At 37.9% G+C, this 27,517-nt stretch overlaps 1 protein-coding gene across 1 annotated transcript in view; it reads left to right on the top strand.

Annotated features, from left to right (window-relative positions):
* The window catches only part of LOC122794948 (adhesion G protein-coupled receptor F5-like), a 719,027-nt gene that overhangs the window by 377,997 nt on the left and 313,513 nt on the right, over positions 1–27,517 (top strand). Inside the window, exon 8 of the mRNA XM_044063541.1 lies at positions 21,174–21,364. Within this exon, the coding sequence (XP_043919476.1) occupies positions 21,174–21,364 (191 nt within the window). The remainder of the gene's footprint in view (positions 1–21,173; positions 21,365–27,517) is intronic.

Raw genomic sequence — 27,517 nt, 5'->3', positions numbered from 1 at the left:
ACACCAGTACAGCTTCAGAAAACAAAAGGCTGCCTTAGTCCTCTTTGTCATACAAACAGCATTGCATCAATGAAATGAAGCCATTCTTCACACAACCAACTGCATCAGAATGCACACTGCTATCAAAACAGCTGTGATTTGTACATTATGTTTACTATATTTGTACATGGCGTCAGTGATCAGACAAGCAGTCATAATTATGCTTACACACATACAGCTGTGTCTTACCTTCCTGTGTTTCTTGGTCATTTATCAGTAATCTAACACAGGCAGTGTGTAAGCCATTCCATATTACTGACCTTAACTTGTGGCAGGATATTAACTGGGAATGATGTGATAAACATGTATATATATATATATATATATATATATATATATATATATATATATATATATATATGTTTTTTTTGTGGGTAGCAAAGCTAAGTTACTGTTATGGCACAAACAAGTATGAAGTGTGAAACTGCAATGTATATCATCACTTTCTAACTTCTGTATTCTTCAGAGGTATAACTGTGTGAATCTTCCATGCCTGATGCCTACTAATTACTAATGAACAAATATAAGTAAAGCAAGTTCCTGGTGTCACATGTTAAGGTACATTCTATACAAATCCACCACTCTTTACATGCTTTCTGTACCAAGTTAAGAAATACAGGGATATGCCATAATATTATTAATGAATACACTCTAGGTTTAGGACTTACCTTGCAAATGCAGCAGCTGACACAACTTTAGTTCAGGGTTTGACTGATGCAAGCAGTACACAGCCAATACATGAGGAGTTACAGGCTGTGTGATTTACCTGGCATCAATTTTACTATATGTATGTGAGTAGGAGAAAGGTGTTAAGTCCTTAGGTTCCTAGGTGGTCAGTGAATGTGTGCTATGTATTGTCTCTTAGCCAGAGCAAGGGCATACCGAGCATAGTTACATCTGCCTACGGCAGCTGTGGGTTCCTCCTCCAAGTCCTTCTGTGAGTGCGGTTGTGGTGAGCTAGGCATTGGTGGATGATTTGTGTCCCTTCCTTTTGCTGATTCTGCTGCAGCTGTTTCCACTGGATCATATTGTGGAGCATAGCACATACTGTGCATATCTGCATACATGCTTGTGGATTATACTGCAAGGCTCCATCAGATATATCTAGGCACCAAAATTGTGACTTCAGAAGCTCCAAACACATGCTCTGTGATGTTTCAAGTATAAGCATGTGCCTCATTATGGCATTCTTCCACGAGTTTGTATGCACTTCTGATGGGTGCCATCAGCCATGGCTGTAGGGCATAGCCAGCATCCCCCAGTAAATGGCCCTGTTGGATGTTCCTCCTAAAAGACATCTGATACAGCTGTAATACTGTATGTGCTATATATATATATATATATATATATATATATATATATATATATATATATATATATATATATATAGGAGCCATGATAGCTGCCAGAGTTGTCAGCACACACATTCAAGATAGTTCCCTAGGTATTAAACACAACTTAGCAGTTGCTGGAGTGATAGCCCTTGTGGTTAATGTAGATACTACCATGATCAACAGGTGGTGTCTTAATGTGTATATGAATGCAATGGCATGCACTACTTCATGGTATAGTGTGCTAAGCAGTAAAACAGTTACAAATTGCTGGCCATCTCTTCAGTACTATGTGTGAAAAATATGTGCTCACTGGCATGTATGAGTATAGCATCCAGAAACTGGTGGAGGATCCTGGAAGCTGATGCCTGTGACACAACCATCATATCCCTAGTTGTTTTTTGAAAAGTACCAGTAGCTAAATTCTAAGGGCTACACATACCTTCATTTCCATTGAGATGGGCTCCCTTCTGTTGGCTTTGGCTCTGAATTGATGGCAGCATAGTGCAAGGGGTTTTGCTGGTCAGCTGGTTGCTAAGCTCCAATCTGTTTTTTTTTTAATTCAACCTACCCCCAAGCACACATGATCAAGCCCACCATGATATCATGGGTAATTTCAATAAACTTAACACCTCCCACAAAACACCCCTATGGTGTAATGGGATGGACTTATCATGTGCCCTCCCACCAAGAACTAAATAAAAAGCCTGTTGAAGCCTTTGTAACTCAGACTGAGCAGTGCTCCGCTGCTAATAAAGGATTTTCTACTATAACAGGAACTGAGTGCTTGATGCATTATTTAACAAAAGGACAACTAAGTTACTTTCAACATTGACTGCAAACTAACTGAATTACTTCAAACAGGGACTGCAAGCTGACCAAGCACCGAGACAAGAAACACCCCAGGTCCACTAAGAAAGTGGACACCTAGGGGAAACAACACCCTCCCTTTGAAGCTTCTCCTCACCTCGAAGCTTCACCTCCAGAATAGGCAAGTGGTTTTATTGTTTTGTTTTATGCCCTCAGAGACTCCCCAAATACTGAGGTTTACCACTTGCTTCTACTCAGACCAGGTCAGGGCTGTGTTCACAACTAAATCTTTGACTTAGAAAATTATCACAGCTGCTTGTTTCCACATTTTAGTCTGGGTAACGGAGGTGGCAGTTTATAATATCAGTCATTGTATTTGTCTCTTCAAATAATAATCATGTGGAATTAAATGTTTATTTTTGTACCTGTCTTTGATTTGCTTGTACTAGCAGTAGCTTGTAGAACAGGGTTATTTATTGAACCATTCTAGATGAGTGACCATTGTTGCACTTCCATATTGGCATCATTAGAATGTACCATTTTTAGTTATACATTGTTACTTAGCTGTGTCAGGCAACATTGTATCTGGGCAGCTGCACATGTTGTTATATCTTTCACATACAGGCATGTATATGAAGAGCTCATTAAATGCAACAGTAAGCAGACACTCATTCCCAAATGTGATTAGCATTACTTAAAATAAATTTGGAAGCTTACACCGATGGCAACAATCCACTACAAGACTATACCAACTTGGCTGTTGTGCTTGACAGTGAATGTAGAGTATCATGCTGTGTGGGTGCCCTGTGTTGAAAGAAAAATGGTTTATTATTCTAGAAGCTATACAAATGGTTGCTAAGATCAACCTTCTGGAGTATTGCTAGCTGTCATGAATCAATACTAACCCCACATACTTCACCTGGTTTCTTTCTTTCTCTCTCTCTCTCTATAGATAGATAGACAGATAGCTAGATGTATAGATATTGATAATCAGTCCCTCATCTTAAACTTTTTGATTCACATATTGGAAAGGCATCCCTATTCAATGCTCAGGAATATTTACATACTGCATAAATGGATACTCAGCATGGTGCCTCTGGAATAAATAAGAAAGAAATGAGTTCCTGGTGGTCTACTTTCCTGTATGTGGTTTCAGTGGGTAATAACCTGAGTCAATACCATTAATTGCAAAATGGAAGGGACACTCCGACAGTGGTATTAGAAGGCTACATTTTTCATGGGTAATAACTGGAAGCATCTCCTCAATAACACTCACATATAGTGCTTAATCCTGTTTTAGATATTAGATAAGTAATTTTGCAGTCTACAGGTGTTCCAATTTTTACTTGCTTGCATTAGTTTGACTCTAAAAGATTCAACTATTATTTGCTCAGTGTATATGAATACATTTAATGATTTAATCTTCCTTGAATGATATGCAAAGGTTCTAGAGCTATTCTGCCATTGGAATTTCTATATTTAATATCTTGTCAGCGAAGGTTCATTTAAATTTTGATGTTGTATGTTGTTGGAATTTCATGTAATCGATACATTTATGAATTATTAAAAAATTAATTTGGAAAGCTTATAGAAAATGTTTGAGTCACAGAAATGAATGAAATTATGAACCTTTCCCTTCCATACTTTCTAATTGTATAAGTAAAATTAGTTAAAGTTGATCACCTATATTAATGTTCCCATCTCTTGTCTGTTTATTGTACTTAATAGGAGAAATAATATGTAGTTCAACTGTTTTCAATTAGGTTCAATTTCATATTGAATGCAAATGTATTATGCAAATGAGTTATACATTATAGTAATCAATCTGAATAACTAGAGGAACAGCTGCACCCAGGTCAAGACTGTATGAGCCATGCATATTTAAGTGAATGAAGAAGTTTATTGAACTGTTTTTCTTCTCATGCATATTGCTAGCCATTTATTGAGTGAGTGTGCATATTTACTTGAATTTTCTGCTTGTTGTGCATAGCTTTTAACTTATTTGCTCAAGGATTGTTGGTGAAGACAAACATACTAGAAAGACAAAAGCACAGAATCAATGACACTTTTTCTAGATATGACTCTAATTCACTTTGAATGTTAACAGAACAACATATTCTGCATTGATATGCATCTTCTTAAAATAATAAGAATAAAACTCTAAAGTTAATACAACAGCTGAATTTGCATTAGCTTGATTTTTTTAACAATAATAAATGTAATAAGAATAAAACTCTAAAGTTAATACAACAGCTGAATTAGCATTAACTTAATTGTTTTAACAATAATAAATGTAAAACTCTAAGTTATGGCTTTATTGACTAAATACATTCTCAAGAAACATAATGGAGATATAAAGGTCCAAAATCAGGAATGATTTTTAAATATTGTTATAATTCACTTAAAAATGAATGGAACAACAGGTTTATACCAACATACATTTTTTAAACAATATGAAGTATGAAATCTAATATCTGGCATTACTGACTTACTATAATCCCTTGTGATTTTCCAGAAAATCAAAACTTTTATGAGGGATAAGGCAAAATTATGAGGCAAAATCATTTACAGAGACCTTCCTAATGCTTTGTGTCCATGTCATACATTTGGGTGCTTTGCTTTAGTCCTATGCTATCCTGGGTCTATATTAAAATCGTGAAGAGACATTACATCAAACGCCTCTTCAGCAATACATAAAGACCGAACGCACTAAACCGTGAATGGTCAAAACAGCGATTTCTTTCCTTGGGAAAGAAATCTCTAGTACCAAACAGATATACGCACTATTTAAAACATAACTAAGCGGGGGTCTTCACGTCCACACACCCCAAAGTGGACGGCTGTGCCGCCACAACCCCCTAACTAAATATACCAACTCCAAGATCGCACTACAGTAAGGTAAAGGGCAATACTACTGGCTAATGCCAAGCCTTCACTATTTTCTGACTTTGGTCTTTATGTGATGCTGACGAGGTGTTCGATATAATGCCTCTTTGTGATTTTAATATGGACCCACCATCTTTGGCAGATAAGTACAATCCCCTTTGCTAAACTGCACTTCTATTTACAGTTTAAGTTGGCTGATGTTATATATTATTTGATATGTGTCTGCACTTTAAATAATTTACAGTGCCCCAGAAATTTTCAGTCAGTTGTTACTGATTTCTGAAGTTTAAGAATCCCTTAGGCAGTGATTTATTGTATTTTCTTGTTGGTTACTGTTTTAGTACAGGTTTTGCTGCAATATAGTTGATTTTACATTAAGAATAATTAGGTTTGCTCTCTGGTGGCAATAAAGAGTAACCTGATCACATTCTGAGCTTAGGGATCATTCTGGTCATCTTTAAGTGTAATTTGGTGATTGGCCAGGGGGGCCATTTTGATTGTTTACTCAGTTATTATGCCTGTATAAAGTTAATGCACAGGCCTGGACTCATTTCCATAGAGCTTCCAATTGTTTGGCGTCCATTTCACACATAAGTGTGTTCTACTTCAATTATGTCCCATTTATGTCAGCTAAGTACAATCCTTTGCTAAACTGCACTTCTATTTACAGTTGAAGAGAGCTGCTGTTATATATTTTTTATATTATTTGATGTGTTTATGTACTTTAAATTATTTTAAAGTGCTCCTGAAATTTACTGATATGTGTTGCTAATTTATGCACTGTCTGAGCATTCCCTAGGCAGGGATTCATTGTAGTTGCTTGTTTACTGTATTTTTGAATTTTTTGCTGCAAAAAAATATTTAACATTAATAATGATTAAGTCTGTTCTTGAGTGGCAGTGGAGAGTATCCTGATCTCTTTCTGAGCTCAGGAATCACTTGACAGCTTTATGTGTAATTTTATGATTTATCAGAGATATGTTTTGATTGTTTAGTCAGTTTCTGTGCCCCTATAAAGTCAAAACATTTGCAAAGCAGCTCTGGGTTCATTTCCAGAGAGATTCTAACGTATTTGTGCCCACATCACACATTTGAGAGTACTCTGCTTCAATCCTGTGCCATGCTTGACAGATAAGTATAATCCTTTACTAAACTGCACTTCTCTTTACATTTTAAGATGGCTGCTGTTACATAGTTTCATAGGTTAGTAGGTAAGTACTAGGCAAGCTGCCCTTGTGGTTCATTTTAAAGCTAGCCAGTTTCCCCTTTTTGTTCTCAAACTAACCTATCCCATTTAGTTATAGATTGGCCTTACCCATGCCATGGTCAATAATTTTATATTACCCCAATGAAAATAACTGGGATCATACCATTGATAATTTGAGGGGAACCCATGCATGGGATAAAAAATGTAGGCAATGCATCAGCCCATTAGTAGTACAAGGGACATGCCAGGAGTAAACTGTCTGTTTCCCAAACATAGATCTAAACTGGACTTGAAAATGGACAAGGGTGAACTTTGTTTTAGGTACATGGGAAGTCTGTTCCACAACATCGATGTTCTGTCCCTCCAAACTGTTCTGTTGATGTTGCAGAAGATGCTTAGATCCTTAAAGTGAGTATTTCTGGCACCACTCAACTTGCTGATGTACAGCAAATCTATCAGTAATGGGTTGGAGGATGCCTTGTATATCAGAAAAAGGTCACCTCTTAGCAGTCTTTAGGATATCGATTATAGTGACAGACTATGAGTCGATCCATGTAGGACATGTTGTTTAGGCCCTGTATCCTATTAGTAAGGTATCTCTGTGAGTGTTCCAGGTGTTGCATGTATCTGGACAGATAGATGCCAAAGGGGAATTATAATCAAAGACTGGCCTAATGAGGGCTGACTAAAGGGGGACAATGCCATCCCTCAATCTAGATGCAATCCATTTGTTTAGAAAGTGTGCAATATAGAAGGACTTTCATACAACAGACACATAGTAGTCAAAATGTATAATATTTTTGTATTAATGCTGTGTTTCTTCTTTTTAAGTTATTTTAAAGTGCCACTGAAATTTGCTATAATTTCTTGCAGATTTCTGTACTTTGTGAGCATTCCTTAGGCAATGATTAATTGTATGTGTTTATTTGTTAATGTATTCCTGCATTTGTTCTTAAAAATAGTTGAGTTTACATTAAGAAGGATTAAGACTGCATTTTAGAGGCAATTGGGAGTAGAATGATCTCATTCTAAGTTTGTGAATCACTCTAGTCAGCTTTAAGTGTAGTTTGGTGATTGGTCAGTGGTGCAGTTTAATCAGTTTGTGTGCTTGGATAAAGATGGCACATTTGAACAACATTGCTAATCACACAGCAGTTTTCAAATTTAAACTTTCACTATAATAACTTCCTCTGAAATCTCCCCAATACATAGTTGTTCATAGAGCAACTGTATTGAGAAGTACCACCCTATGAGTTTAGTCTAAGATATTTTTTGTGGTCTATAAACTTACAGCACCCTAGCAAGCCAGCTTTAAACCCTTCTTCTACCATCCCCTTAAAAAACATGTAAATATGATCTGTAACTGTGGATAAGCACTATGTCTCTATCCCTTGAGCAACAGCATGAAGTAGTTGAGCATCCTGTGACAATGTATGAATTATCTCATGTATACCAAGAACCACCTAATTATGAAACAAACTGACTCTGTGTGAGAGATGTGCTTACACAATCTCACTGGAGGCAAGGTTCTCACTTACAAACACTAAAAATACCAAACAGGTTCTCAGTAACACACACACACACACACACACACACACACACACACACACACACACACACACACACACACACACACACACACACACACACACACACACACACACAGACACATCACTACATCCACAGCACATAGTATGGATAAGACACATGGACCCTAATATGTGAAGGCTCTTAAATGAAATCTTCCAAAACCTGAATGGCCTCCAAGAAGCTGCACTTAAAATAAGTATCCCCAGCAACCTCATAAGCAATCTGCTAAAGCAACACCCACCATGAAACATACACCTATACCACAAGTAGTCTCAATATCTAAGCCCTTAAGGCATACTACCACACAGCCTAATATTTTGGTCATAGGATACTCCATTGTGAGACATACAAATGCCTCACTCACTAGGCTGAGTACGGAGATAGTCATGGTCAGTTGCCTATCTGGTGCCAGGACCCACCAGATCATGTAAACATTCAAGTCATTCAACGACAGGTACCAGTCATAGTCCATGTTGGTTTAAATGACCTAAGATGTATCGCCTTGGACTATATGAAGAGAGACATTATCAGACTGTGGTCGTTCCAGGGTGGTACATGCCTAGCACTGAGCAGTTTACTACTTTCTCCAAAAATGATGCTACAATATGAAAAGAAGTTAACTGACTTTAATAGCAGCTTAGTTTCTGCCATTGTTTGAAGGGGGTTGAATATTTATTTGTCCTGGAGGATATGGTTGACAGGCTGCTCTGCATTGCCAGTGATAGTTTGCACCTGTCTTATGTAGGCTATTGAATATTGCTTCAAATCTTATACACTCCCATAGTGCGTTTTAGGCTTTGCCAACCTGATAAACATTCCATCATACCTAAACCTACCCATGATAATCTAAAGGTGTTATTGCTCAATATCAGGAGTCAACACAAGAAAACTCCACTCTCTCCAAGATCTCCTCATGTAGAGCTACTTAGACAATGCAAAGTCATGGACAGCATCCAAGCAGTGCAAGGCTATAATGCCTTCCGCACATTAAGACCATGTACTAAAGAAGTATGGACACATGGATGAGTCTCAATTTGCATCAAACACAAATGCACCTCAAGGCTTGTCAAACAGTATGACATACTTGAATCTTCTTCTTGTCCAACTTACTGTAAACAAAGTCCCATACAATATCTTGGCAAGGTATAGCTCTCCCTGTATGACCTATAAAGCCTATACCACATATTTATGCATAATGGAAACTATCCTCATTCAACCCAATAGCCATTCATGAGTGATTTTAACTATCCCAGTATAAACCTGGAATCATACTTGACCTGAAACATGAAGGCTCAGAGAATCCTGGATTTTATTCACACAAACACCTTGGACCAGCTTGTCTGCACACCCACCAATGTGCTAACACCCTTGACCTGGTTCTCGAAAATGTGTGGGAACATTGTATCCCCCTAGTGTAATGTTCCCACTAGTTAGTTTGGAACATCAAACTATCTCCTCTGAATTAAAAATTAAACTCATGACCCCTGCTAACTCTGGTACTTCTAAGAATAATTATATGGCTAATTTTCTAATATTAAGCAGCACACAATCAAAATACCAAGCCTCCCAGCCCTGTGAACACTGCTGCCTATACAGGACAGTTCACACAAACCCTGTAAAATCATATAAATAGTTGCACAGCAAAAGCTGTACCTATCTGAAATAAGCATAGGACAACTTCAAACAATAAGCCACCCTAGTGGAATCCTAACATCAATAGGTTGTATAATAAAAGAAAGAAAATCATGGCCAAAAGTAGGAAAGGCTATGTCTAGGAAGGTAATAACTCCTTTATCAATCTAAAGAAACAACTCAAGAGAATAATCAAATCTACCAAAGCCAGATTTGAGGTAAAAATAGACTCCCAGGTAAAGAACAACCCCAAGGCTTTTTTTCAGCTCTGTTCGCAATCTGAAAGGCAACACACAACAATGTGTCAAATTAATTGTGAATGGAGTCACTTATACTGAGCTGGAGGACATATCAAATATACTAACAGACAAATTAAGCTCAAATTTTCCCCTCTTCCCCCAGTCACCCCTCATGAAATACCCACAATCATAACTCCCTCAACTATTACTAGGGAGCAGGTCCTCAATGTGCTCTCTAAAGCCATGAACAGTCCATTGGTAGGCCCCAATAATATCCCAAAATGTTTCACAAATAGTATACAAGAGACGTATTAGAATCATGATTCAACTGTAGCCACCAGACAGACTTCATGTAAAAGTAAATGGAGGACTGGAGCTGTTAGCTCTCTCCTCAAAGTGGGTATCTATGGACCCAGAAAACTGCAGAATAAGTCTGGCTAGTCTCATATGCAAAGCCATGGAAAGAATAATCATGTAAATGATAAACAATAATATATAAATCTTACAGATATTGGACTCAACACAGTTTGTTTTCATCAAAAGGAGATCATGCCTAATCAATCTGGTGGACTTCTTTTAAAAGGTCACTTTAGCCATGATCAAATCCAAAATGGTGACACTACCTAGCTTGACCTGACCTAAGCATTCAACACAATACCTCACTTGGGCACTGTAGCGAAACTAACTGAAATAGGCATAAACCCATATGTCATCCTATGTCTAGCGAATTGGCTGACAAAACCCAAGATGTTAGGATGGGGGGGGGGCTACCTCCACAAAGAGGGCAGTCACTAGTGGGTTCCCTCAAGGCTTGGTGCTAGGACCTCTCCTTTTTGGCATTTTCTATTGTGAAGTCAATGCCAATATCAAGGGCCTCTGGCTGAAGTAGTTTGCAGGTCACTGCAAACTAGAGACAGTCATCAAATCCTCCAAAGGCACAAATAGCCTTTAGAAAGGCCTGACACAGACAAATGACTGGTGCCAGTGCTATGGGATAAAAGTCAGTGCAGTTACATGCATAATATTACACTTTGGAAAGACAGTGACACCTGAGAATTACCACATTGCTATTGCACCCCTAAAAGTAGTTGCCATAGTCAGGGAATTGAGTACTCATGTAGACAGTAACAGGGCCTTTGACCAGTTTGTGTCTGTGGAGATGGGAAAATCTTTCTATGTTGCACAATTTTAAAAATGGTATGACATCTAGGTCAAAGGATGTCACACTACCGATGTACAGGGCTCTCATCAAACTAATCATTGAGTACAATGCACCCTTTGTTATGTATCTGACCAGGCATTTCCATCAAGTGGAGCATCCACAGAGATTCCTCACAAAAAAGGCAGAGCATAAACAACATTTCCTATGCCTCAGAGCCCTACACCTATTCTAAGACTCCTAGACACTGTTGAGAAGGGATTTATTTGTGGCCTACAAAGTACCATTTTATCTCACACTAATGGATATGTTACACATTTGCAAATAAAATCACATCAGAAAATACCTGATGAAGGCACTTAAATCTCATCTAGAACATAAATAGGACATATTGAAGTGACAGGTATGTGTCTCAGAGACTACCCATCTTTTGAAGGACACCCATTCATATGAAACAGAGTTCTTCCCTATTCAAATTCAAGAGTAATTTGAAACAGTGGCTTGGTAATTGGAAATTTATCCCTGATCTGGCACCTATGTCTCTTATGGATAGAGACAGCCTGTAAATGCTTGAGTACCTATTTTCCAAGACTATATTCATCCCTTAAAATTACCAGTCAGATCAAATAGTGACAGATAATTTGGAAAGCGTGGCTAGGCTTAGGAAGGACCCTGTGTCCATTAGCCTATTAATCACCTATGAACCTATGAGGTATTCTGCAAAATTCTGGACAGTTGAGACGCATGCCTACATTTATGGAATCAGACCATCCAGGCCTCTTTTAGTGGCAATGTGTGCAACTATCTACTAGATGACCCTGTAAAAAGTCACACCACATGATATACAGATATAGGTCACACATGTGCCAGATATGAGAATCAAGGAACTGCCTGGACTTTGCACAGACATTCTTTATATAGTACTCTGTGAACCTCATACTAACTGGAAGTTGATGAAGAGGACATACATTCAGTTGATCTATTAGATACAATGTGGATCAGGTGGGGGCTTATTAGCAACATGTGTCAAGTTATTAGACCCAAGGATCTCAGAAAAATGAGTAATAGAAAAAACGGCTAGCAGTAAAAACAATAAAAGGCACTTGGCAACAAATAACAGAACAATTCAATTTCATTTTTTTTTTTTTTTGCTGTTTGGTTCATTTATATAGCTCAGAAAAATTGACTACATCATAGAATGTCCAACACGTATCAATGTTACATCGGGGACATGGTGTAGGTTTTGTGAGGTGAAAACCTGAGAAACTGCTGCTGTGTGACTGTTAGATGGTGAAAGTTCCTGAAATACTGCATAAACTTTCAAGTTCCTTTTGCTAGTCAGTCTATGCCTCTTCCTTGATCCTATATGAGGGCAGCACATGAGTGCTGACTCCTGTGTGATGCCTCTGTCCAGAGGGTAGCTGTGAACTATATCCCCCTATCACAAAAGCAGTAGTATATCAGCCAGTCATGGTCTCCTCTGTGATGCGGGTGTGGCAGAGAACAACATTAATGGGTTCTATATTACAAGGTTGACATGTAATATCGAACACCAAGTGAGTGACACGTATTCACTAAAATGCATTTAAGCGATTCAATGAATACTTTGCACGACAAAGATGTAGTTGGCCCACTACACAATGTTGCCCTTTTCTCCACTGTAGTGCGATCTCGGATTTGGTATATTTAGTTAGGGGTGTGTGAGGAGCAAAGCCCCCCCACATAGTTATGTTTGTAAATGTGTGTGTGTGTGTGTGTGTGTGTGTGTGTGTGTGTGTGTGTGTGTGTGTGTGTGTGTGTGTGTGTGTGTGTGTGTGTTTGTGCAAGCAAATTCTTTCCCAGGGAAATAATTCACTGTTTTGACCATGTGTGCTTTAGTGCATTCGGTCTTTACGTGGCGACGAAGAGGCGTTCGCTTAAACGCCTCTTCGGTGTTATAATATAGACCCCCGTTAATGACATTTTCTCCTAAGATAGCTGCTAAAATATAAAAAAGTAAAGAAAAAGAAGATACTACTCCTAGCACATTAGTAGGATTGATGCACTTCTTTAGATAAGCTGATTGCTATGGTTTATCATGCTAATTGTCCAAATTTATGAATTAGGCTGCTATGCTTGATTTCATCATTTGCATACACAAAGCTTCTCAACAGCATGCTGACACAAATTTTCATGTCATTTTGCAGTCATTTCCATACAGTGTTAGTGCAGTCATCCTAGATGTGACTCTGAATCATTCCTTCCCTGTCTGTTGCTGTTCACCAATAGCTCCAATGAATTTAATTCACCTCCTGAAATCAGCTGAAAATAGATATTGAGTAGGAATAAATGAAGTACTTATAGAATGAAGATGGTTACAAATTATGGAGGAGTAATGCAGAGGAGCTAGAGACAGTGGTGGAGAGGTGTATATGATAGTAATTTAGAGATTGTGAAGAAGTAGCTGTATTATGACCAATTAGATAAAAGAGTGGTGACAGTAGGGTTTGGAGATTGGAGATTATCCAGGAACACCACAAGCACTGCGTTCTCATTTTATTTTTTATTTTGGACAGAGTTGTTGTATGTGAGCCGGTCATAATTCTCCACCTCCAGAGTAGAAAATCAGGGAGAAAGATCCTGAAAAATTAAAGAAGTCTGGCTAAAATCATGGGTACCTAATTTGCATAAAGTATGTATTTTCATGGGCAAGGTAATTGAGTCACAGAGGCAAGCAAGGCACAACTAACTTTTCTACTAGGGTAAACTCTTTCATTTCCAGATCAAAATCCCTCATATTATAATATTTACAGAGGTAGCCCTGTTAAAGCAAATGATAGCCATTGCCCTGACAAATGACCACACTATTCTGAAACGAGACAGGGATATAAGGCAAGAACCTGGGCATACCATTATGTATCTTTGTGCATGTGTATGTGCGGTGATCCCTATCAGAAGGACAAATGCTTACAAGAATGAATGTGAAAAGACCAAACAGAGAACATCAAAAACCCAAAAGAAGGAAAATTAAAAACCATGACTGTGAGGGATCATGGTACAATAAGACTGGCGTTTTACTTCTTTCACATGTAGTGTGAGCTCAGAGTTTTGACATATAATTAGCAGGAGGTGCAGTGGGTGCAGGGGGGCTTGTGTTTCCTTTTTCCTTTTTTTTTTATTGTTTTTTGATGTTGGTTTGGTCATTTGAAATTTGCTGTTTAGAGCTTTTGTCCTTTAGATAGGGACACATATATATCTATATGTACACAGGGAGTGAGGAAGGGTTTGATTTTGTAGAGGGAGCCTAGTTTATGGTTAACTGATTTTACTGTGGAGTTGATATGAGTATCATAGTTAAGGCTGTTATCAATAGTGACTCCTAAGAGTTTGGTAGAAGTGTCAGGAGATATGACTGTGCCATGTTTGGATTTGATAGAGAAGTGAAATGGGGTAGATTTTTGTGTAGGAGTAAATAGTAGAAGTGTAGTCTTTTTTGCTTTGAGGAGGAGACTGTGTTGTAAAAACCAGTCTTCTACAAGTTCAAAGACATTTTGGGTAAGGGATTGCAGTTCAGAAGGTCCTGTGGCTGAGGGTATTAATGCGGAGTCATCAGCATATTGTATAGTTACAGCTTGAGGGATACTAATGAATAGATCATTTATAAAGATGGAGAATAGAAGTGGGCCTAAAATAGATCCTTGGGGTATGCCAAAGGTGACAGGAAGAGGGGCAGATAGATTGTTTTCCCAAAGCACTGCTTGTTGCTTGTTATCTTAGTAGGACTTGAACCACTGTAGTGCTTGAGTATCTAGTGAGAGGGGCTTGAGAAGATTCAAGAGCAGTTGATGGTTATCCATATTGAATGCTTTTGAAAGATCAATAAAGATAGCAGAGGATAGTGTGTAGTTGTTACGGTTTTTGTTAATGTGGTCAGAAAATGACAGGAGGGCAGTAGTGGTGCTATGGAAGGGTCGAAAGCCATACTGAGAGTTGGCTAGTAGGCCATTTAGGAGAAGGTGGTCTAGTAGTTGGCAGTGGATGCATTTTTCCATGATTTTAGCTATGGGTAAGAATAGGGCAATAGGATGATAGCTGGAAAGTTCAGCTGAGTTGCCACCCTTATGTAGGGGGATAATGTGTGAGACTTTCCAGATAGATGGGATGGCAGCTTCTTTAATGGTTATGTTTATTAGGATCGAGATAGGATAAGTAATAACTTTGGCTGCTATTTGAAGTTACTTAGCAGGTAAGAGATTAGCTGAAGGGGTAGAGGGCTTGAGTTTCTGAAGGAGGGTACAGATGAGGTATGTAGGGATGGGTTGGAGTTGGAAAGTGGGTGGAGAGGTATTGGAGGATGGGGGTGAAGTAAAGGATACTGGAGGTAGTGAGTTAGCAAGAGACTGGATAGCTTTAGTAAAGAAGTTATTAAAGGAGTCAGCAATATGTTTGGGAGTGTCTTGGGTAATTCCAGATGGGGTGGGTGTCTTAGAGCAGTCTGGATGAAGGAGTCTATTGATTCCTGACCAAAATTTCTGAGGATTTTGTTGGATGGCTTGTTGAAGTTGAAAGAAGAAGTTTCTTTTGTCCAGTAGTATAGAAGTTTTAATAGAGTTTCTGAGCTGTTGAAATTTTAAGCACTCAGATGGGTCTCTGGAAGAGCGCCATTTGGCCCAAAGTTTGTTTCTTAGCAAAATATTTTGCTTAGTTTCCTTTGTAAGCCATGGTGCAGTTTTGGTGCTATTCCTAAGGGTACAAGAAGGGGCATGGTAGTCTAGGATTTCAAGGAACTTAGTATTGAAGTATGCCACTGCTTCCTCTAGTTGGAGGTGTTTTAAGGGTGACCAGTTGCAAACTCTCAGTTCATTTTGGAAGTGTTCAGGGTTAAAATGTTTATTGGAGCGAGTAGTTCTGAAGGTTGTAGGGCTTGATGTGTAGGTCTTTTGTCGAATTAAATAGGTTATTGAGTGATCACTAATGTCATTAGGGAGGATGCCTGCCATATAGCCTCGGGAATGAGTATTTATAAGGATCTAATCAAGGGTGGATTCTTTGTTGGTGGGCTTATGAATTCTACTAGGTAAGGTGATAGTTTCAGAGAAGCCATGTAGGTTTATGTGGTTGGTAGGGTTATCAGAATTGCAGGTATTCCAGTCGATACTAAAGTCACCTAGTACAATGGTTTCTTGAGGAAAGTTAGTGGACAGCCAGCTTAGGATATTTTCAAGGGAGTTGATATTATTACCTGGGGGAAGATGTGAGCATAAAATGTAGATGGACTTACAAGTGTTTAGTTGTAGCTTAGCAAAAGCCGTCATTGATGAATTATGTCATTGACACTGAAACTTAAGTGAAGGTAAGTCATTATTAAACCATGTAAAACCTTTATCAGATACAAACACTAAACCTGAAGCATGCCTGTAATACTTGTTAGACAGGTAACTGCCTGAAACTTCTCTCACTGTTCATGTCCCTCATTTAGACCCAAAAGTCACTGGCTGCTCTGCAAACACACACAAACACACACACACACACACACACACACACATATATATATATATATATATAGTGTGTGTGTGTGTATGTATATATATATATATATATATATATATATATATATATATATATATATATATATATATATATATATATATATATATATATATATATATATATAGATATATATATATATATATCTACAGGTTCATAGGTAGGTACTAAGCTATCGGCCCAAGGGCCTGTGTAAGCCTAGCCAACAAGGTTCCCTGGCTTTCACCACCCAAGAAAGTTATTTTCCTGTGCCCCTGTTGAGCAGAGCCACAGAAGTGATCCTCAGGGTGAGTTTCCTATTTCCCATCTACTCATCAAGATTTTTCTTGAAGAGTGCTAATGAGGAACTCTGCTTGAAATAGATAGGTAGCTTGCTCCAGAGTATGGGAAGTTTCTTGGACAGGAATCTATCCCTCCAGCATGCTCTGTTTATTGTGGTAACAAGGTTTAGGTCCTTAGACTGTGTATCTCAGAGGGATTGGGATTTCTTTAAGTGTAGCATGTCCAACAGCTCTGGGTTTGACATAGCTTTGTATGTTAGGCAGAGATCACCTCAAAGTAGGCAGTATGCTATGGAGTAAAGCTGGAGTTATTTGAGACGGTCAGCATAGGGCATCTGTTTGAGACCCGTAATCCTATTTGTGAGGTACTTTTGTGGCCTTTCCAGCTGTTGCAGATGTCTTGTGAGGTACATTCCAAAAGGGGCATTGTACTCAATAATGGGTCTAATGAGAGCTGAGTAGAGGGGAACAATGACTTCTTTTTCCTGGATGAGCTCCCTTTCCTGATAAGGTGTGCCATGTAGAAGGATTTCCTGACTACTGTGGTGATGTGATTATCAAATGAGAGACTACTGTCCGCCTGAGTCCCAAGGTCTCTTATCAATCCTTTGGTGTTAAGTGGACTGCCACCTATGTGGTAGTTCATGTGTACAGAGTTTTTATCAAAGGGGATGACAATGCACTTTTTGGCGTTAAGCTTGAGGCCATGGCTCTGACATCAGGCATCTGTCTCAGTGAGGCCCTTCTGTAGGATTTCCACGTCATTGGGGACTTGATTATGGCACCTAATTTGCAGTCATCTGTGAATTTCATCAGCCAGAGGCCCTCTGTTTTACCCCTTACTTCAGAAAAGTAGATACCAAACAGGAGAGGACCCAGGACTGAATGCTGTGGTACTCCACTTGTCACTGGTTTGAAGTCAGATTTGGAGTCTGCAACTTTTACAGTATGGGTTCTGTCAGTGAGCCAGTTGGCAACCCATCTTGTGATGTATGGATTTATACCAAGTTTAGTGAGTTTATCTATAATTCCAGAATGGGGGATGGTGTAGAAAGCATTGGTGAGGTCAAGAGAGGCTGTGTGAACTGCCTTACCCTCATCTATGGCTTTGGTGAGTGTTTCAAAGAGGTCTATCAGATTCAGGAGGCATGATCTGCCTTTCACAAACCTGAACTGGGTGGGGTCCAGAGTTTTGTGGTTACCAATGTCTTTGTTTATGAGTTCCATGATGATACGTTCCATTTCCTTGCAGACCAGGCTTGTCAGGCTAATAGGGCAATAGTTCCCATGGTCCATGGTGGCTCCCCCTTTGTGGAGTGGTATAACTGTTGCTGTGCACCATTCCATGGGTAGAAAGCCTGACTTGAGGCTATGATTGAACATGGTGCTTAGGTGGGGAGCCAGTTCCTTCTGAAGTTTGTGTGAAATGCAGCTTGGGATGTTGTCTGGTCCCTTGGAAGCTGTGTTCTTGGCTTTGGAGAGTGCAGTATTTAACTGTGCAGTTGTGATTGCAGGGGCTCTGCATTCTTCCAGTATAGATATGGGCCCTTTAGGGAGTGAGTGGGGGTAAATTTGGCACTGAACCTATCAGCCAGGATGTTGGCGATATCAGTTGGTTCTGTAATTTGCATGACATTGTGCTGTAACTCAGAACATATCTGGGTGTTGCCATTGAGATTCTTGACATAGCTATAGAATGCTTTGTGGTTGTGCTTAGAATCAGTGGCAATCTTGTTTTAATAGCTAGCTTTGGAGGATTTTATAAGGGATCTCAGCTTCTTACTGAGGCTGACCAGGAGCTCCTCCACTCATGGGATTTTTACTCTCTCTTGCAACAGTTTCTTCCTTCTGTTGTAGAGTTTGCTTATAGCAGGGGACCACCAGATTGGCATCCTTTTTTTGGCGGATAGCATCTTGGTTCTATTAGGGATACCATGATCCATGCACTCGTGTAAGTGTTTATAGAGTACATATGTGTAGGATTCAGCAGTCATAACTGTATTGTCCATCTGCATGGGTCTCGTGAAGTTTACCACTTCTGTCTTAAGAAGTATGAAGTTGGCTTTGTAGAATTTTTTTACAATGGTTTCCTTAATGGGAGGTGGGATGTGGTTATCTATGGTGATTAGCTTATGGTCAGATCTGACCAATGAAGAGTTGACTTCAAGTGTGGAACACCAGTCACTCATTTTGGTAATGACTAGATCTAGGATATTGTTGACCCTGGTGGGGGTGTGGCTAAGTTGATCCAGGGCATTGGAGTTTATGAATTCTAAAATGCATTGAGTGAAGGAGTTGGTACATGAGTAGTTTTCCCAGTTAATGGTGGGTTAGTTGAAATTGCCCATTATTAGGGTGTTTGGTTGAACCCTAATATTTTCCAGTATATCAGGAAAAGAGGAGTGGGAATCCTGTGGCATGGTGAGGGTCTGTAGCAAGCTATAATTTGGATTGCGGTCTTGCCCAGAATTAGTTGCACTAGGATAATCTTGGCGGCAGTATTCTGAGCTACTAGCCTGGAGGTGTGGATATCCTTAATAAATATGGATACACCTCTGCTTTGGTGTTCCGGTCCAGATTAAATGGACAAAAGGTATGGTATGATTTATAGCCTGGTAATGCAGGGGTGCTCTCTGGAGCCTTAAACCAGGTTTCACTCACTGCACAGATATCGATGTTCTCCATTTTAAGGAGTGCCTTGAGTGAGTGCATTTTTAGGTTTAGACTTCTAGTGTTGAGTAGCATTACCCTCAGCATTTTACGGTGGTGGGTTTGTCATTTGAATCTTGCCTAAAAAAGGCACTATAGGGGCAGCAAAAACCTTAACCAGTATCTGGAATCCCAGAGGCATCTCTGGCAAAGCATTGTGCTCTGTTGACTATGTCATCTCAGGCAGATAGTGGATCCCCCCTATATATATATATATATATAAAATTATCCCTTGTGAGACTCAAACCTTGCACCTTGTGTTGATAAGGCATACACCTTAACCATTAGGCCACCCTCCCAACCCCATGGATATATGTTATATATATAGTTACTGATAAATTTAGTATGGGTAGAGTAGTGATCAAATAAGATGATTTGTAGGCTCAGTCGGTGTTAAATATGACAAGAACAAATGCAGCAGCTTATGCAGAAACTGTAGAGTGCAATTATTTGCATCATACAGGAGAAGTAAGTTACACTGTAGAAATTTAGCTACATTGCATTATTGAAAAAATAGAACAGCACTGCAGTAATCAAGTGAGATATACATTAATACAGATAATATAGCTGGTACATAGTAGATAATTAAGTTATTAATCATGACAATCTAATCACAGACATATAATACACAGTAGCATAGACAGCATAGATACAGTAATGTAATTGCTTTAATTGCTTTCTGTTTGAGTGTGAAAGACTTGTATATATATATATATATATATATATATATATATATATATATATATATATATGCAAATGTGTATGTGTATGTAATGTATATGTTTATGTATATATATATATATATATATATATATATATATATATATATATACATATACATGAGATATATATATATATATATATATATATATATATATATAAATATGCATATATATATATATATATATATATATATGTGTGTGTGCGTGTGTGTGTGTGTGTATGTATATATATATATATATATATATATATATATATATATATATATATCATATTTATCTGTGTGTAACCATGTGTTTCCATGTATGTCAGTTTGTGTGTTTAATTATAATGTTTTGTTTCAGTCTTTTTGCATTTTCTGATCTTTGTTGACAATTTAAAGAAGAATATTGAATCAAGAGTTATGTGATCTGAACTTAGTGACTTAGGAGTTTTGCAGTTATAACCTCTTGGCTCATCTGTAATTTCTTGTGATCTGATAAGTGCAATGCCAATCACAAATATCCCAACAATATATAACAAGAAGTTGCGATGGTACAGCGGTAGCGTTGTTGCCTCACAGCAAGAGTTCTCCTGTTCAATTCTCGGCTGAAGTGCCTTCTGTGTGGAGTCTGCATGTCCTCCCCGCAGTTGAGTGGCCTCCAAAAGACATATGTAAATGGGTGTGCCTTCGCTGAAGGTTGGACATCGGGCTAGCAACCCAACACCATAAAAATCTACTGCCAATCATTTGCGGAAGGGAATTCAGCTGTGGCGACTCCTAACCGGGAAAAGATAAACAACAACTACATCCTCCTAACATAAATCATTATGACTTATGAATACCATATATTATGTGCAATGCCTAGTTGTTTATAGTTCACAGTAAAGTTTATTTTGACAATCACATAAGTATTTTACAAGTTATTTTAATATGATTATGTCAAGTACTCATTGTTTTGTTTTTGCTGTACCATTTTTGTATGCGCTATCTTTAGTCTTTTTTTTTGCAATTACATTGAAATGTTTTACATATAAAACTTGCATTTTTTTTTTTTCTACAAGAACAATCTTCAATAAAAGGTTGCAGTGAATCATCACTTTATGGCATTGGTACTGAAGGGAGAACGATCGTACAGCCATGTAAAGGAAATACAGTAGGCACTATATTAGCTGAATGCATTGGCGGTGAATGGAGAAATGTGTCATACAACTGTGTATCTCTGCAGCTACAGTCAGTGCTTACCTCTGTTCAGGTGAGCACTAATTGCTAAAACATTTGAAAAGTTAACAATTGACTACTTGATTAATTTATTTTTTAAGCATAATGGTTTTATTTGCATGCTTGCTTGTTTTTTCTTTATGATTTCTTATCTGTCCAGCTAGTCTGTCTTCATTTGTCAGTGAAGGTCTGACAAAATCCACTCTGTATGGTATCATAATGATTCATGAAAAGAATAAGCACTGTCCCAGTTAAAAAAATAGGACAAGTTAACAAAGCACAGCTAAAACATTTCAGAAATAGGAATCTGCATTTTGTCATCTGACAAACCTGACACTTTTGCAATAGGGAAGATTAATTAAAAGCAGCTGGCAAGTTTTGAAAGATAAAAAAATAAAATATGTAGTACATTCAGAATCAGCATTTGAGTATAAAAAGGATAATGGAAGTGACATATGATTTTATTTTGAAAGGAGAATGTCTGCATCTGTATTACTGGCATACTTGTCTTTCAAATCACCACTATGTTTAATGATATTGTAATGATCAATATATACACGTTTGCTACTGTAAAATGTTGTTGCAATGTTTTTATCTGTAGTAGTATTTATATAATATAGTCCATATCTCTATATATAAAATCACAGTTTTTTTTTATTTTGAAGAATTATTTTTTTTTTGGTATATAATTGTAGAAAAAAATCAAATATAAGGTTCATCGAAGCAAATGTGATAGCAATTCATTTAGAATCTGTTATTCCATGTACAACTTTAAGTTTTGAGGGGTGCAAAAATCTGTAGTTATGGGTAATCCATTATTTATGTATAGTAATTAGTAGACTAGACAGGATGCTGAGGCACATTCTGTTTGTTATAAAATCCTCTTTGAAAGGAGAGGAATCCAGCACTTAGCAAGTGATTAAATTATGAAATATTTTATACCCTTATTAATCTAGTAAGGGGCTAGTCTGGTATACTAGCGTGTGTGTGTGTGTGTGTGTGTGTGTGTGTGTGTGTGTGTGTGTGTGTGTGTCTAAGGGTGCCCATGGTACTGCGAGGGATGGGCCACTAGGGAGAAAACTAGCGTTGTTAAGTTTGACAGTGCAGTATTCAATTCTGAGACATCGTAATGAGCCACTAATTAGGAGTTTCTCTGTGTAGATTTACCAGGTCTGCAAATGCCCAAATAAATGCACACATGCACTTTTGTTTTAGCCTCTGAAGCAGATTAATAAGAAACACAAGTCTATATTTATTTATTTATTTTTTAATAAAATGTGAACAAAGATCCTGCGTTTATAATATCATAGGTGTTTACTAGGCTAATGGCCTTACAGCCTTTTTTAGCATAGCCATTCATGCCCCAATATTCCCAGCTATCAATTTCCACAGACTAGAACAGCTTTGGTATATGCCTGTGACTTAAGGCATCTACAAACTGGCCCTGTCCATAGGGACACAAGTGACAAGCCAGGGATGGTTTTGTGATTTCCTTCCATTTGTCCAAATTGCATTTCAATAGGTTTAGGGAAGAGGTCTGGTTTCACATGAATGGGGAGTCTGTTCTAGAGAAGGAGTAATCTCTGAGACACATACTTATCCCTCCAACATGTTTTGTTTATGTTACAGATGAGGTTTAGATCCCTAGATGTATTAATTTTACTGCTTTGTGAATGTGTAGTAGATCCATTAGAGATGGATTGGAAAATGCCTTGTAGGTTATTCATAGATTAACCCTCAGTAGTCTGTAGGAGACCGAGTACAGAGACAAGACCTTAAGGCAGTCTGCATAGGACATATTACATACATATTACTTACACTCTGTATTCACTTAGTGAGGAATCTCTGTGGTCACTCCATTTATTGCAAATTCCTGGTCAGGTAAATGCCGAAGGGTGCAATCTACTTGATTGTTGGTATAATGAGGGCTGAGTATATTGTGAGTATGATCTCTTTAGATTTGGATGCCATGCTCTTAATTATAAGCTGTGCCATGTGGAAAGAGTGTCTGACTACCATGGACACATGGTGATTAAAGTTCAAGTTACTGTCTACTTCAGTTCCCAAGTCTCTTACCACTAGGTCTACTCCTAGGGGATTGTTATCAATGTTTTAATTTGTAGAGGTAGTCATCTTACCAAAGAGTATAATTATATATTTTTGTACTGAGTTTTAGGCCATGGTTCTGACAGCAGTTATTGGAGGATATCTGCATCACTGGGTGATTAAGTGATTGCACTTAGATCGCAGTCATCAGCAAATTTGGTCAGCCAAAGGCCCTCTACATTTGCCTTTATTTCAGAGAAGTATATTTCATGCAGGAGAGGTCACAATACCAAGCCCTGTTAGACATCACTAGTAACAGGCCTCTTCACTGAGGTGGATTCTGCCACCCTAACTTCATGTGTCCTGTGTGCCGTTTGGTTATCCATCGGATGACATAGGGATTTATAACTAAATCTGAGTGTGTCTCTAATACCTGAGTTTGGTATTGTGTCAAATGCCTTTGCAAAGTCAAGAAAGGCAGTATATACCATTTTGTCCTTGTCCATGGCTTTTGTGACCTTCTCAAAAAGTCAACTGAGTTTAGTAAGTATGGCCTACCCTTGAAGAAACTGAACTGAGATGGGTCCATTGCTTGAAGATTTCTTATGTCTTTGTTTGTTAGGCCCACAATAACTCTTGCCATGACTTTTCATATAAGACTAGTTAAACTTATGGGTCTGTAGTTCCCTAGATCTGTTGATAGTCCATCTTTGTGATGAGGGATGACAGTTGCAGTCCTCCATTCCCTAGAGATGAAGCCTTTCTAGAGCCTGTAGTTGAATGTAGATTCTAGTGGCCCTGACAGGTCATGTTTCATGCTATTTAGGAGACAGGCTAGGACATTATCAGGACCCACTGATGCAGTGTTTTTAGCTCTGGAGAGTGCAGTGAAGACCTATTCTTTAGTGATAGTTGGGTAAGAAATGGAAGAGGGTATTTCCTGGGGGTAGGACATGGGGGTGATAGGGGCAGAAACTTTAGCTAAGTTTATCAGCCAACAAATTTGCTGTATCCCCTGGTTCAGTATAGGAAGTTCCATTTACTATTAGCTCAGCACACTATTGGGTATTCCCTTTAAGGTCGTCTACATAACTGAAAATTGCTTATGGTTATTCTTAGCCTGGGATACTATTTTTGCCTTAAAGTTGGCTTTGTTAGATTTAAATAGTCAACTGAATTGCTTGCTGAGACTGAAGAGGGAGTTTTTTGTCTTTTGGGAGTAGCATTTCCTATTTTTGCACACAATTTTCTTTCTTCTGTTGTTATACAACATATGTATATTGGAAGTCCACCAAGGGGTCTTGTTTTTTGGAGTTTGTCCTAAGTTAATTTTAGTTTGGAACTGCTGTTCTATGGAGTTATTTACATGCTTGTGCAGGGTTTCCATAAACACTTCCACATAAGCCATCGTGCTTTGTCAATTTGAGGGACATTGTAATTTAATTATGCCCTCAATTAGTAGGAGGTAGTTGGTCTTGGAAAAGTTCTTAAAGGTTCTGGCATTATTTCATAGGTTACCACTTTGTGATCTGACCGGACAAATGAGGTCACCAGATCTCCTTTTTTTTTTTATTGAATTTATACATCTCATCCTGTGCACTCGCAAATATTATTAGCATTTAAATTACATTTTATTTACACACCTCATTCATAGAAAAACATTGACATGCAATAGTCTACAATGCTTTTATAATATGCAATGTTAGTAATATAATTATCCAGCAGGAATCTGAATCTGTTATGACCATAGGAAAGCCGGATTGCCTGCACTTAATCTGAACAACTGGCAGTACCCCTATGTCCACATGTGCTTACTGCTGCTTACTGACATGCCAATAATGGGTCAAGAATTCAGTCAGGGCTGTCTACTGTCCTCAACACACACAATTATAGTCACCAGTGCAAAAGGTGACCTTTGCTACTGAAGTCTGTGGGTTCTACTCCCACACTCGATAGATGGATTGTTAACATTGCAGTGCAGCATAAGGGGAGTGCTGCACTCCTGAGTATGCTGTCCTTTGGATGAGACACTAAACTGAGGTCTCATCTGCTTCAGTTGGTGTTATCTCAGTGGAAAATAAGATATGCCACTGCACCTATTCAAAAGAGTAGGGGAAGTCACATACTTTTATTAAAATAAATAAGCACTTTCGTCCCAACAATCATTTAGCAGTAACTTCATCAGATAAAGCTATTATGCTTTATTCCCCATTTAAATATGTTAAAATAATAACATTGCTTTCTTTACTTTTAAAGGGCAAATATTAAAAATGAATATCAAGAGAATCAATACAAGGAGACATAAAAATAGCAACATTCAATAGCAGCATTCAATAACAGCATTCAGTGCTAATACACCCTACTATCTTTAACTTAAAACCCATTCCCCTTTTAGGAACCCCTTAAAAAATAATGATAGTAATAATAATAGCTTAAAGTCTAAGCTACCATAAAATACATTTATACCAAATATATTGTTTCAATACTCCTTTATTTCATTTAGTCTGCCTTAAACTACAGCTTATGTTCACCTATCTATATAAACGTACTCAGGGGGCCATATATATAAAACTACCGCAGAATGGAATAATGTAATATAGTGTAAAATGAGATGATATTGCCGTCATCTCTTTAATACTTTAAATTTCAATAAACTACTAATGGATAAACTGTCATTTAATTCTGGCCAGTGCAAAGAGTTCAGGCGCAATTGCCACATACGTTCTAATTTCTCTAGTAAATGTGGCCAGGCTCCACCCCTAACTGATAATTTTATTGAATCCAAGATAGTGAATTTAAAGTGGTGCCCAAGATTTACGGAAACATGCTTAGCTAAGGCATTCAATTCACTACAATCCCTGATGTTTCTTAGATGTTCACCGATTATGTGCTTTAATTTATGTTCGGTTTTGTCCATGTAAAACATGGGTAATTGGAACATAGTGCACAATATACTAATCTTTCACTGGTACAACAGTATCTTTCTGCAATTTTAATTTTCACCCCATTAATCACTAAATCATTGGTCTCTAATATGTTAGAACAAAACTTACATGCCCCACATTTATACATATATCCATTGTTGGGCTTATATTTCTTCTGCTCAGATTTTTTAGGGAAGACCCCTTTCTGAATACACAAATAGGATTTTCTCCTATCAGATCACTTAAATCTCTTTCATCTCATAATAAGTAATAAGTCCGAATTCTTTACTAGTATATTCTTGGCCAGAAATGCATCCCTTGAAAAGTATGTCAAAAAGCTAGATTGTTATGGGGTGATTTCTTGTCTAGCAGTATCTATGTCATTATTTGGTACATCATTGGGATATAGTTAAGCTATAGTTAATTGCACTCTCAACTACACCTTTTATTATAGGATTAATGTTCTCTTGTCTAACATTAGTTTTAAGTCCTAAAATAGTTGAGAAATGTCCAATCCTCCTTTTGGCCTTAACTTCACCCATAATTTTTCAGTCAATGTTAAACATTTCCTTTAAAAGGTCACATTACTTAATAAAACTGTCCTATAATGTAACCATTCGTGCTGCTTGCACAAACTGCCCTTTTAACACTGCTCACTTCTGTGTGAAGGGATGGCAGCTGCTAAAATGAAGGAAACTGTTAAAATATGTTTCCTTTCAATAAATCTCAGCTAAGAATCTTTCATTCTCTTGGTCCTTCATTAATAATATATCCAAATATGGGAGTTTATTTCCTTTGATGATGTAAGTAAATTTCAGGAAATCTGTTGTATTATTAATGAATTCAAGAAAGGGGGTTATAAGTTCACTAGGCCCTTGCCATAAGATAAAAATGTCATCCAGGTAATGTATGTAGGTGTTACAATGGGAAAAGAAGGGGGATGTCATTAAAAATTGTTTTTCCCACACAACCATAATTATGTTGGCATACAGGCCCCCACAACAGGAGCCCATAGCCACTCCTTGGTTTTGTAGATAATATTCCCCTTCAAACAAGATATAATTGTTCCTTAGTACCATCTCTAATATTTGTTTGTACATATTAATCTTGTCTTGGGGATTATCCTTTGAATGTAGGTAATCATAAAACCACTGTATCCCCAAGTTGTGACACTATAAAGGTTAACGACATCTACTGTAATAAGTAGAAAATTATTA

The sequence above is a fragment of the Protopterus annectens genome, chromosome 2.part1 (genome assembly GCF_019279795.1).
Source record: "Protopterus annectens isolate FY-2018-M chromosome 2.part1, PAN1.0, whole genome shotgun sequence".
Classification (NCBI taxonomy): Eukaryota; Metazoa; Chordata; order Ceratodontiformes; family Protopteridae; genus Protopterus; species Protopterus annectens.
The sequence above is the reverse complement of the archived record's forward strand: the minus strand, read 5'-3'. Positions and strand labels throughout refer to the sequence as shown.